The following is a 13,142-nucleotide window of genomic DNA, read 5'->3' as shown; positions in this document are numbered from 1 at the left end:
CGGGACCAGTGAGTTCCCGAGTCTGGTGTTGGAGTGGGCGAGTAGTCTCTCTCATGGTGGGAATGAGCTTTGTGTTGCAAGTCTGTGCAGCAGCCAGCCCGGGCATCCCAGAGGGAAGACAGGGAGCTCAGTGTGCCACTGCTGACTGCCTTTGCTACAGATTGGGGGACTTTGATCAAAAATGGACCTTGATTTCTTTTGGATAATGAAGTTCTTGTTTTTAAAGGTTGGACACTGATTCAGAGAAGGGTATGGTTTACCAATTTTTTTTTTTTTTTTTTGGTGAAACACAAAGTATTTTAAATAACATTTGGTTTCTTGTGTTGCTGCTATTTTGCAGTTGTAAAAAAGTTGTTTAAATAATTTCTGTTACGTACATAATGGTAGCGTATGGATTTGGGAGACCTGTGTTTTAAATGCATTATTTCACCAGCCAGCTGGACAAGTGACCTCCCAGCTTGTTTCCTTATCTTATAAAGACAGAGTTTGGATTTAGATAATTACCGAGTTCTTTCTCCTTTAATTCCATGATTGTAATGCCACCCTTTGTGTGTTGTGCTCAAAATACTATATATACAATAGGTTTTTTCACCTTTGCCCACAGAGTCCTTTACAGGATCACCCAAATTTATTGGAGAGATGTAGTCTTCCTGTTCAAAATTCTTTTAATGAATAGGGCAACCCATGGTAGAAAATTTAGCATTTAATTCCTGGTTAATATCTCATACTCTGGTACCCTGAATGTTTTAATAGTATACTTGTAACTTCAAAGAAAAAAAAATTTTTAATTTGCTTTCTTTTTTTTGCCTTTCAGAACTCACCTGAAAGCATTGGAGTCCGGACTACCAAAAATGAAGATGAGAATGAGAAGGAAAAGGAGCTCCAGCTGGAATCTCTGCTGGGAGCCTTTGAGAGCCTGGGCAAAGCCTGGCCCCGAAGTGCGGAGACCCAGCGTAAGCAACAGAACCTGCGTTTCGAGAAGTGCTGCTGTAGTCAGGAGTTACTTCACGAGAGCAGAGGCGTTCTGTGTGATGGTTTATAGCTGCAGTATAGAGCCTGACTGATGAATAGAGAGGATTATCTGATATAAATCTTACTTCTCTGTTGACAAATAATCTCATTGACTGTTAATTTGGTACGGCCACTGTAACATAGTCCTGCAGCCTGGGTGGCTTCCTTCCTCAAAGTCTGGAGACTAGAAGTCTGAGATCAAGATGTCAGCAGTGTTGAGGTTTCTTTTGGGCTCTTTCTCCTTGGCTTGTAAATGGCCATCCATGTCTCTGTGTCCTAATGTTCTTATATCTTATATACCAATCTTCTTGGATTAGGGCCCTAATGGTCTCTTTGAAAACCGTCTCCCAGCACAGTCACATTCTGAGATACTTGGGGTTATTAGGATTTCAACATGTGAATTTGTGGGAAATGGCAACCCACTCCAGTATTCTTGCCTGGAGAATCCCAAGGGCAGAGGAGCCTGTCAGACATGACTTAGCAACTAAACCACCATAACAACTGTGATACATTTTATGTAGATAATTTGACTATAAAAAGAATTCTGTTGGTCTTGTTTATGGCACTGTATTCTGAGAGATCCATGGAACTTATTAGTGGGGTCTCTCTGTCTCAAAATTAACGGCCTTGTTGCTTAACCTTCAATAAGCAAATGAAATCTGTCTGCCTGAGAAACTCGTAATTTTCTGAGAGATTTGCAGAATTGAGCATAATCTTTCCAAGTGAAAAGTGAAAGTGAAAGTTGCTCAGTTGTGTCTGACTCTTTGTGACCCCATGGACTATACAGTCCCTGGAATTCTGCAGGCCAGAATACTGGGGTGGGTAGCCTTTCCCTTCTCCAGGGGATCTTCCCAACCCAGGGATTGAACCCAGGTCTCCTGCATTGCAGGCGGATTCTTTACTAGCTGAGCCACAAAGGAAACCCAAGAATACTGGAGTGGGTAGCCTATCCCTTCTCCAGCGGATCTTCCCACCCAGAAATTGAACCAGGGTCTCTCCTGTATTGCAGGCGGATTCTTTACCAACTGAGCTATCAGCGAAGGTTTAAATAAATAATAAACCTTTACTCGCGGGTTAGGTTGTAGTTAGTAGGAGTTTGCCTTGTATTGGTTCTTGCAGTGCATCCTACATCTGAATATTCCTGAATCTTATGAAAAGCATCGTTGACTCTGATTCAGTTCAGTTCAGTTGCTCAGTTGTGACTCTTTGCGACCCCAGGGACTATAGCACACCAGGGTTCCCTGTCTATCCCCAACTCCAAGGGACTCTCAAGAGTCTTCTCCAACACCACAGTTCAAAAGCATCAGTTCTTTGGTGCTCAGCCTTCTTTATGGTCCAGCTCTCACATACATACATGACTACTGGAAAATCCATAGCTTTGACTAGATGGACCTTTGTTGGCAAAGTAATGTCTCTCTGTTTTTATAATGTTTCGGATGTATCTAAAATCACACTTAAGAGTGTCATTGAGCCTTGCCATCCTTTGTGTGAACTTCAAAAAGGATATTTGCTATGTATAGGATGGGTTTTCCCAGAGATACAGATTTGTAAGAGGTTTTATTTCTTGGTGTTATGTTTGGATTGCAGTGGAAGCCCACTTAATTGATTTCATTAGGACTATTAACTTTTGCTTGATAGGTGGAAAAAATTCAAATAGGGAGTTATATAAAAAGATCACACATACAAGGCAGTCTTAGTGTAAGGAGTAGAGATGTACATTCACATACAGGGGAAGGGCAAAGGCCTTTGAGAATTTCTTCCACACTGGCTTCTCATATACATCTTACTCATCATCTTCAATTCCAGGTTTTATTCCCTTTTTTTGTTTTTGTTTTTATTTCTTTATAGTAGAGAAAGAAAGCACAATTTCTTAGGAAGCGGTTCAAATGCAGAATCTAGATTCTTAACCCCTATCTATCTTTACATTTGTGAATCTTACTACATTCTGTAGCATTTAAAAAATAACTGCTTTCCTAATAAAGATATAACTGAGCTCAACAACAACAACAAAAAACTACTTTGTTGAGTTTTATGTTCCTCTTTCATCACTTAGCAAAATATTAATTACATAATTATAATAAGAGTGCAGTTGGCATAACAGATTTGGAATAAAGCACCACTGACTCTAGTTAAGTCTGCAATATGCATAAGCTTGTGAGTGTCCAGCAAGGACCCCTGGCCTCCAGAGTCCTGCTTTCTTTGGCCGTCATTCAGGGTATTTTACAGGGAAAACACAGTGTGGTTGACTGTCAGTTCTGTAGAGAAGGATATTGCCTTGACAGTGAATAGTTACAACTTTTGAATAGTTATATATGATTTGAGGGTAGGGGGAGCATATTTCTGATTAAGGAAGTTTGTGGGAATTGAACAGAGTCATACTGAAGTGTTTTTGAAATTTCCTGGCTTTAATTAAAGGCATTTGTTTTTGTTTTTTCACTTTTTCCTCTCTCCCTCTCTTTTCCACTTACCCCCCGAATCCCACCCTTTCTCTGTTTGTCCCTCTCTTCCTCTCTGTTCTTTGTTTCTCTCACTTGCTCTGTCTCTTGCTTCTTCATACTCTGTCCTGCTCTGTCCCAATCTGTCTTTTTTCCCAGGTTGTTATCGTCAGGAGTTGTGCAAACTGATGTGTGAACGGCTGAAACTCAGCACATGGAAAGTGCAGCTGGGAGTCCTACAGGCGATGAATGCCTTTTTTCAGGGGTAATTCCCTTCATAGTTCAGTCATTTATTTTACTTTCCCCTTCCCCTTAGCATCTTATGTATAATCAGTGGAATTCTTTTAAATTTCAAAAAGCTAAAATGACATCATAAAGTAATACATACAGATAGGAGTTGTTTGTGCCAGAAAGGCTTTAGAATGTTTCTGAAATAACTAGTATTTGGATCTTGCTCTCTGATTTGTACAGATTAATGCTTTTAGAAGAAGAACATGCAGATCCTGAGGCTCTGGCTGAAATTCTCCTTGAAACTTGTAAATCAATCACATATTCTTTAGGTGAGTGGTAAACTGATATGGTAAAGAGTCCGCCTGCAGTGCAGATGACCCCGGTTGGATTCCTGGGTCAGGAACATCTGCTGGAGAAGGGATAGGCTCCCCACTCCAGTATTCTTGGGCTTCCCCTGTGGCTCAGCTAGTAAAGAATCCGCCTGCAATGCCGGAGACCTGGGTTCGATCCTTGGGTTGGGAAAATCCCCTGGAGAAGGGAAAGGCTACCACTCCAGTATTCTTGGCCTGGAAGATGCCATGGACTGTACAGTCAGTGGGGTCCCAAAGAGTCGGACATGACTGAGCGGCTTTCGCTTTCACTTTCTGACATGGATAAGGGGGTTTTCATTTTTGTCCTGCCTTGTGCTGGGAACTAAATTCATGGAACCAACTACCGAACTCGTCTATTTAGTAGACTCAGTATGTGCCCCCAAACTGGAAAGTATTAACCTGAAACTAATTAGGATTTCAACATCTAGATTAGAAAAGCCTTTGTGATCAGTATTTTTTAAAACCTTGTATTTGGAAATAATTTCAGACTTAGAGAAAAGTACAGTAATAGTGCATATGATACTTGCATATGCTTTACCCAAAGTCACCTGTTAACATTTTGTGCCAGTTACTTTGATTTGCCTTCTGTACACATATAATACTTTTCCCTGAACATCTGAAAGTATGTTGCTTACATCCTGCCCCTTTTCTCCTAAGTTCTTCAGTGTGCCTGCTTTTACATAATCATAGTATAGTTACCAACTTTAGATAGTGTAATGATGTAGTATTTTTAACCATTCATATTCTAGGTTTTCAGTTGACTCAGTAATGTTTTTTATATAATTTTTCCTCCTCTCCTTAAGGAATCTGGTTCAGAGTCATTTGGTGCATTTATTGATAGTTGTCATATCCTGTTAGTCTCCTTTAATCTGGAGTGCTTCCTCGGCCTTTTTCCGTCTTATATGACATTGACAGTTTTGAAGAAAAGCCTCAGCTTGCCCCGCTTTAAAACTAGCATGTTTGTCATTTGCTGCTTGCCTGGTGTTTCCCCATGATCAGATCCGGGTTATGAGCTCCCAGTTGTGCTTCTCTGTAAGTGGTGTGTCCTCTCCCATCAAGAGGCACACTGTCCCTCTGCCCTCATTGGTGAGGTTAATTGTGATGATCCAGTCAAGGTATCACTCAGTTTTCTCTGCTGTATGGTTACTGTTTTTTCCCATTCTGTCTGGTAAGCAGCCTGTGGGAGAACATATTTTAAGACCATTCGAATAACCTGCTCCTCTTCAGAACTGTGTCTTCTAAGCAGTCTGGGAGAAGACACTTTAAGACCATGTACATGGACTGCTGGTTTTCAAAATATCTCCTCTAAAAATTCGGCATGCATTGATAGGTTTTCCTGAGCCAGCTTTTACTAAGAGGATTTTCCAACTCTAGCACTTCCTCTACATTTACCCTTTGACAACTGATATCTTCTCATAAGCCAGGTCCCTCTCCTGAACTCTTTATTAATCTGTTATCCACATTGTTTCATGAATCCCTTCATTTCCCTGTTGGTTTGTAATTACTTTCCTGAATTAATTTGTTGCTGAAACTATCCCAGATTTGGCCAGTGGAAGCTCCTTTGGGCTGACTCCTGTGTCCGGTTGCCAGCTCACCACCGTTTCTTAAGCACTTGTGAACTTCGTAGCATGACAACCTGTCATAACCTTATTTTGTTCTTTCTTTGACTCAGGTCTGGTTATGTGTCAGTTTCTTCTCTAGACAGTTTCACTGTGAGCTAGATGCTCCGTGTAGAGTAGACACCAAGGAAGCATATTTCACTGGTGATCCTTGGAGGTAGCCACATGGTTTTGGATAAAGAACTGGCAGCTAAGAAACGTGCTTGTGGGGTCGGGTCCCGGCCAGGTGTCCCCGAGTTGGCTCTTTACCCCTGGGTTGTATCATGTTCTTTGCTAAAATGAAGAGGTCATGAAAACCTTAAGACTTTCTTAGGTATCCTATGAGGTCAATATGTGTTTGAGATACTGTCTTTTGATTTCTGACTTCTAAAATGGGTCCTTTAAATATTGCCATTTATTGTGGAGATTGGTATATTTCACTGATGGCTTTTTTTTTTTTGAAGTAAGGAATATGGACTTACAGCATATTTCTAATATTTGGTGATAATTGGCAAAGGGATAATTACTTAAGAATAGGTATATCTTTTTCTGAATTTATAATTTCTGAATGTCTTTTTTTCAGTAACATTAACTTAATCTTAAAAGTACTGTTTGTAAGGCATATAAAACGAATAATGTGAACTATATGATTTCCTTCTTAGAAAATAAGACCTACTCATCTGTGAGAACAGAAGCTTTATCTGTGATAGAATTGCTGCTTAAAAAACTTGAAGGTGAGTTCTTGATACTTCTGATTGGAGGATTGGAAAGCCAAGGAAACTTTATGGCAGATGTTTTAGGAATTTTTTTATTTTCTGTTTTTATTTTTAATGAAGCATATATTCCAAAATATAAATTAATATATTTGTACATGAAAGTTTAATATACATAGCTAAAACCTTCAAACTTTATGAAGTGTTAAATTTGGTACACTTCTATTTTATATACTTTTAATGCACTATGAACTGTGATTATCTCAATAAAGTTTTGGTTTCCAACACAAAAAACCTCAAATAGCCAAAGCAGTCTTGAGAAAGAAGAATGGAACTGGAGAAATCAAACTGCCTGACTTCAGAATATACTACAAAGATACAATCATCAAGACAGTATGGTATTGGCACAAAGACAGAGATATAGATCAATGGAACAAAATAGAAAACCCAGAGATAAATCCAAGTACCTATGGACACCTTATCTTTGATAACAGAGGCAAAATTATACAGTGGAGAAAAGACAATCTCTTTTACAAATGCTGCTGGGAAAACTGGTCAACCACCTATAAAAGAATGAAACTGGAACACTTTCTAACACCATACACAAAAATAAACTCAAAATGGATTAGAGATCTAAATGTAAGACCAGAAACTATAAAACTCCTAGAGGAAAACATAGAATACTCTTTGACATAAATCACAGCAAGATCCTCTATGACCCACCTCCCAGAGTAATGGAAATAAATGGGACCTAAGTAAACCTAAAAGCTTCTGCACAAGGTGAAAAGGCAGCCTTCGGAATGGGAGAAAATAGTAGCAAATGAAATAACTGACAAAGAATTAATCTCCAAAATATGCAAGCAGCTCATGCAGCTTGATACCAGAAAAATAAACGACCCAATCAAAAAATGGGCCAAAGAACTAAACAGACATCTCTCCTAAGAAGACATAGAGATGGCCAACAAACACATGAAAAGATGCTCAACATCACTCATTATCAGAGAAATGTAAGTCAAAACCACAGTGAGGAACCACCTCACACCAGTCAGAATGACTGCCATCAAAAAGTCTACAAACAATAAATGCTGGAGAGGGTGTGGAGAAAGGAAACCCTCTTAGGCTGTTGGTGGGAATGCAAACTAATATAGCCACTATGGAGAACAGTGTGGAGATTCCTTAAAAAACTGAAACTAGAACTGCCATATGACCCAGCAATCCCACTGCCGGGCATCCACACCGAGGAAACCAGAATTGAAAGAGACATATGTAACTCAGTGTTCATTGCAGCACTGTTTACAATAGCTAGGACATGGAAGCAACCTAGATGTCCATCAGCAGACGAATGGATAAGAAAGCTGTGGTACATATACACAATGGAATCTTACTCAGCTATTAAAAAAAAAGCACATTTGAGTCAGTTCTAATGAGGTGGATGAAACTGAAGCCCATTATACAGAGTGAAGTAAGTCAGAAAGAAATACCAGTACAGTGTATTAATACATATATATGGAATTTAGAAAGATGATAATGATGACCCTATATGCAAGACAGCAAAAGAGACACAAAGAACAGACTTTTGGACTCTGTGGGAGAAGGCAAGGGTGGGATGATTTGAGAGAATAGCATTGAAACATGTATATTACCACATGTAAAGTAGATGACCAGTCCAAGTTCAATGCATGAAGCAGGGCACTCAAAGCCAGTGCCCTGGGACAACCCAGAGGGATGGGGTGGGGAGAGGTTTCAGGATGAGGGGACACATGTACACTACACCCGTGGCTGATTCATGTCAATATATGGCAAAAACTACCACGATATTGTAAAGTAATTAGCCTCCTCCTGAATGTTCATTGGGAGGACTGATGCTGAAGCTGAAGCTCCAATAATTTGGCTACCTGATGTGAAGAACTGACTCATTTGAAAAGACCGTGATGCTGGGAAAGATGAAAGCGGGAGGAGAAGGGGACGACAGAGGATGAGATGGTTGGATGGCATCACCGACTCAATGGACATGAGTTTGAGTGAACTCCAGGACTTGGTGATGGACAGGGAGGCCTGGTGTGCTGCAGTCCATGGGGTCACAAAGAGTCAGACACAACTGAGCTGCTGAACTGAACTGAACTAAAATTAATTAGTTAAAAAAAAAAAAGATTTAGTTTCTGTAGTGAATCTTGAGTTAGTCTTGGTTAATTACAGCAGGCGGCTGACAGTGGCAGGGCAGAACTCACTGCACTCATGTCAGTAAACAATGACGCACTGAAAAGTGAAGTTAGGAAAACATTTAACAGTTAACTTCCCGAATCATCAAATTTGATTGCAGTTTTCTTAGTTGATTTTTTTTTTCTGTTTTCCTTTTTAAAAGCTGTCTTATACAGAAGTGATTTTATCTAATGGTCTGTTCTATCACTGGTAACAGGAGACTGGTAGCATTTCTCCAGTAGTGCATCTGCTGCTGACTTCAGAAGGAGGCCTCTTTTCTTTTTTTTTGTTTCCTGTTTTTTGTTATTTTAGCCATACGAATAAAGAATGAGGAGTTTTCTGTAGAGCCTTATGTATTTGCTGTTTGTCATTCTGTCTCTGTCCTTGCCTAGCAATTAAAGCATCTCTCAAGGCTCCGTCAAATAGGCTGTTTGTTTCAGTAGCATTGCACATCTCATAATCCCATTTTCCTTGTTGAAATGAAAGCTAGGAACTTAGATATATCCCTGGATTCTCGTGTTTGCCACATATGTATGCGTACATTCTAGATGAGGAAAATGAGGCTAAACAGTGAAATATCTAGCTTGAAACTCCATCATCAGAACGTATCAGAACCTCATAAACAAGATTTAGTATCTGACATACTTTCTGAATTTCTAAAATTTTGAGCATGCATGTAGTTCTTCTATGCTTCTCTTAAAGGTGTAATAAAGTATCATCCGTTCAAACTGTCTCTACAGTTTTCAGATGTATTGATATTTTTTTAATGAGCTTAGCTTACAAAGATATATTCAGCTCAGTTGCTGCAATGGCTTTTTGTCACTGTGTGCCCTGTCTCCTGAGTGGCTTCAGTGACCCTTCATTCTCGTTGTCCCAGCAGCTCTGGAGGCAGAGGATGAAACCCCTGATAGGCCCTCAGGTTATTGTCAATAATTAGATTCTGAGACAACTATTAAACCTGTGATCATTATATGCAGAACAGTTATTGCATTTACTTCAGGGATAGGATGTGTGGCATAAAAGCAGAAAGAATAGTTTGGGGTTTTCTGCTTGCTGCTTCTATAAGGATTCTTTTGTGTTTCTTATTTCCGTTCAGAATCGAAACAGTGGGCAAGTCTGACCCCTGAGTGCAGAGTGGTCCTGATTGAGTCTTTAGGAGCCATGGAGACAGACAGCAGACCTGAGCTGCAGGAGAAAGCATCGTTACTGAAGAAAACACTTGAAAGTCTGCAGTGAATTAGAAGGGGAAGAAAGAAAACAAGTGCCATGTTCACTGGGGTTTGAAACGGTGGCGTTCTTTGAAAAACCAAGTGGGGAAAGTAAAGATTAATCTGTAGCATGCATCATTCCTTGGCTGAAATAAAAAAAAAATGCCTTAAATTTTGTTCCTTATTAGCTTTATTTTACTCGATGTTTTAAAAGTATCTGGACTGGATAAGCTAAATGGAACCTTGGATGATATTTGAGAGGTGGTTGTAGGTGAAACTGACAGAAATAGCTGTTGAAAGAATTAGAGCTGTTATTAAAGGAATAGACAAAGTTACAGCGGGAACCGGCATAAAAATCTTAGAACTGCATCCAAATTTTATAAAGTCCTTTCAGGAAGAGGGGCTGTGTCAATCACTTAGTTTAACCCCCTTCTGTAACCTGAAGAAACAGGCTATGAGATGATGTAGCTTCCGTTCGGAGGCCTGTGCCGAGGCTGGAACCTGCATGTTTGATGACCTACCCAGGACACTTTTCTTTTACACCCTGCTGCCAATCAGTGCTAACCTTGACCTGCCTGAGAAATTCCCAAGATGAGAAGGTACAGCCGTCCTGGCACCAGAACTGAACTGACCCATTATGTAAGCACTCTTGGATTCTTGAAGTTCAGAAGCTGAACATTTGTCTTACCATTTGTTTAGATGGTTGGCTTTTCGAATAGTTATCTACCAACCTTACAGATTGAGAGGGAGGGGAAATTGAGTTTCTATGTGATAATTCTAATCATCCTCCTTTTAAAAGCAGATGAAGGTAGGTTAGGACAGAAGTGTTCATTCTGTGGTGTGTATTTTGCAAAACTCCAACCAACAATGATGTCGTAAGTGCTTTGGTTTATATCATTTATAATCTCAAAACTGTAAAGGCAAATTAAAATTTTCTACCCACTTTTATGCTAACAATATGACTGTGAGACAGAAAGAGAAGCATTTTAATTAGCCATCTGGGAATAACATGATATCATCTAGGGATTCTTTCTTTCCTTGTACTGCTCATACTCCTGCCCAGGGATGTCAGGTAAGGGGGAAAGAAGTTTAAATAAGTGTTTATCAAGGTGAATGGAGAACCCTCTAGCTCACCTTGGATTCCAAGCACAAAATTGACTTTCACTCAATTCTGACCCCTTACTGATGTTAACAGCAGGGTGGAAATTCCATGTTGTTATTTTTGGGGGCCTCTGTTAACCGAAGTGGAGCTTCCCAGGTGGCACTTACGGTAAAGAATCCATCTGCCAATGCAGGAGATGCTAGAGACATGCGTTCGATCCCTGGGCTGGGAAGATCCCCTGGAGTAGGAAATGAATTTTCTTGACTGTGATCCATAGTCAAAGTAACTTTTTACATCATGACCCAGAACTCTGTGTGTTTGTATGTGTGTGTGTGAGACAGAGACAGAGGATGAATAGAAAATCTTTAACTTAAATAAAATGTTTTGTGAAATGATATACTCTTAAGTGTGATCTGCTTTGATCCCTCCCCACCAGCTCCCCACCCCATTCTCAATGCCTTTCAGACCCACTGAATTCATTTCTGACTCATAAGTGGGTTGTTATAGTTTGAAAAACACTGCCCTAGATAGTACCTAAGCCTAGCTGTATATGCTATGTTTGGGGGTTGCTTCTGATTGGAAAAGGACTTTACAAATGAAAATTTAGGTGTTTATTACCAAAATATCCTCCTAGCTGATACTAAATATAATTGTGAGTTTTGGCAGCATCATGAATTTTAAGTAAACTATCATGGATTTCCACTTGAGAGTGGTGTGTGTTTGGGGAAGAAAAAATCAACCCCATTTTTTAGAAAGCTTATGTCCTCACGGGACTTGGTGTTTTTCAGATCAGTATTTCCCCTTCCACTAAGTGCCCTCTGACTTTAGTTTTCAGTACCTGGGATACTCTTCCTAGGCAAGAATGCGGTGTAGATCAGGTATTAGCAGAAAGGAAGAGTGTAAGGGCAAGAGTTGTGCTCTTGGCTCATATCAAGTTTAAAACCTCATCAGATTTTATGCTTTTTAAACTTTTTGTTACTCAATAATGGGAATGTCCCATGGTGCTGAGAGAGGTGCTAAGATACTTGAACCTTAGTGCTTAGTGCTAGTGAATTAATTTGTTTTAGTTTTCTAAGCACGTTTCTAAGTTCTACACTTACTGCCTTCATCTTGACCAGCCAAGTCATTTGCACAGCTAGTAACGTTATTCATGGTCTCCCGATGCAGCTTGTGTTGGTGTGCATATGCACATGTACATGTATTTAAAAGAGTTAATAAGTGAGAGTTTGTAATTGTGGAATGGTGATACTGGTGAACAAATGGCAAAAGGACCTGTGAACGTCTGTATCTTTGGCCTTCACTTTCCAAAGCTATCTGAAACAGATCTTTATTATTTTTTCCCTAGGAACATTCAGTGCTGCTCATGACATAAGCAACTGATTTAGAGGGTCTACTGAATTCCTTATTCCTGGAATACATATCGTCACAAATTTAACTGATAATGTGAACAGAAGGTACCTGAAATTTGGCAATTGGAAATCAAAGTATAAAACTGTCTTTTTGGTGATAAAGAGCAGCCACTTCTGTAATGTCTGTGTCAGATTTACAATCACCAGTGTGTCTGCCTGGAATACAGCGTACCCGCACGGCAACACCCGAGCGCCACAAATCCCCATTGCTTTGCCCTCCTATCTCTTCACTTGTGTATTCACTGATGAGAAAAGCAAAGGAAACAAGATGTGACTCTGTCGGTCTGTGCTCTAGTTGCAGTCGCACTGTGTGAACACTGTCTGCCCACCGGGGGAAGTCCTATCTGCTGCTGCCACAATATAGTCATGCTGCTTGTGAAGTGCAGGGAGTTGTTTTGACACTGGCACCCACTGTAATGTACAAACTGTTGTTAATGGATGTATATGTAACAGATTTTTGTATTTTATATGCAAAGTCTTCATAGAATCCTCTGCAATATGTACTGAGCTAGCAAAGCATGTGATAGTCTTGAAAGGAAAATCCTTCTGATGCCCAAGGAGATACTAAGTGATAAATAAAAGCTGCATGATCAGTTCTTTGAAGTGGTCCATTAATTTTTACTGGTTCTCTTGGAAAAGAGTTCAACTTCAAGACATTGCTTAGTTATTCTTTAAAGACCAAAAAAGTCCTACTGCCTGCCATATTCTGAGCTACTTCTAACCAAGCAGAAATTGTTGGCTTAGGTGTCTGGGAATTTCAAGGCAAAATAGAAACAAGCAAGACACCTGAATAATTGCTGTCAAATACCTGGAGAAATGCAATCATTGAAAGATTGGATTTTTTGATAAAAGTAATCCCAGATGC

At 39.8% G+C, this 13,142-nt stretch overlaps 1 protein-coding gene across 1 annotated transcript in view; it reads left to right on the top strand.

Moving 5' to 3' along the window:
* KIAA0368 (KIAA0368 ortholog) overlaps window positions 1-12,873 on the top strand; it is a 109,456-nt gene extending 96,583 nt beyond the window's left edge. The window contains exons 46-50 of the mRNA XM_010843572.1: window positions 815-953; window positions 3,606-3,711; window positions 3,918-4,006; window positions 6,309-6,380; window positions 9,655-12,873. Coding sequence (XP_010841874.1) covers window positions 815-953; window positions 3,606-3,711; window positions 3,918-4,006; window positions 6,309-6,380; window positions 9,655-9,794 — 546 coding nt within the window. The 3' untranslated portion in view covers window positions 9,795-12,873. The remainder of the gene's footprint in view (window positions 1-814; window positions 954-3,605; window positions 3,712-3,917; window positions 4,007-6,308; window positions 6,381-9,654) is intronic.
* The last annotated feature ends 269 nt before the right edge of the window (window positions 12,874-13,142 follow it).

Source organism: Bison bison, unplaced genomic scaffold, assembly GCF_000754665.1.
Source record: "Bison bison bison isolate TAMUID 2011002044 unplaced genomic scaffold, Bison_UMD1.0 scf7180017864183, whole genome shotgun sequence".
NCBI classification, from domain to species: domain Eukaryota; kingdom Metazoa; phylum Chordata; class Mammalia; order Artiodactyla; family Bovidae; genus Bison; species Bison bison.
This window is presented reverse-complemented; position numbering and strand designations above follow the sequence as displayed.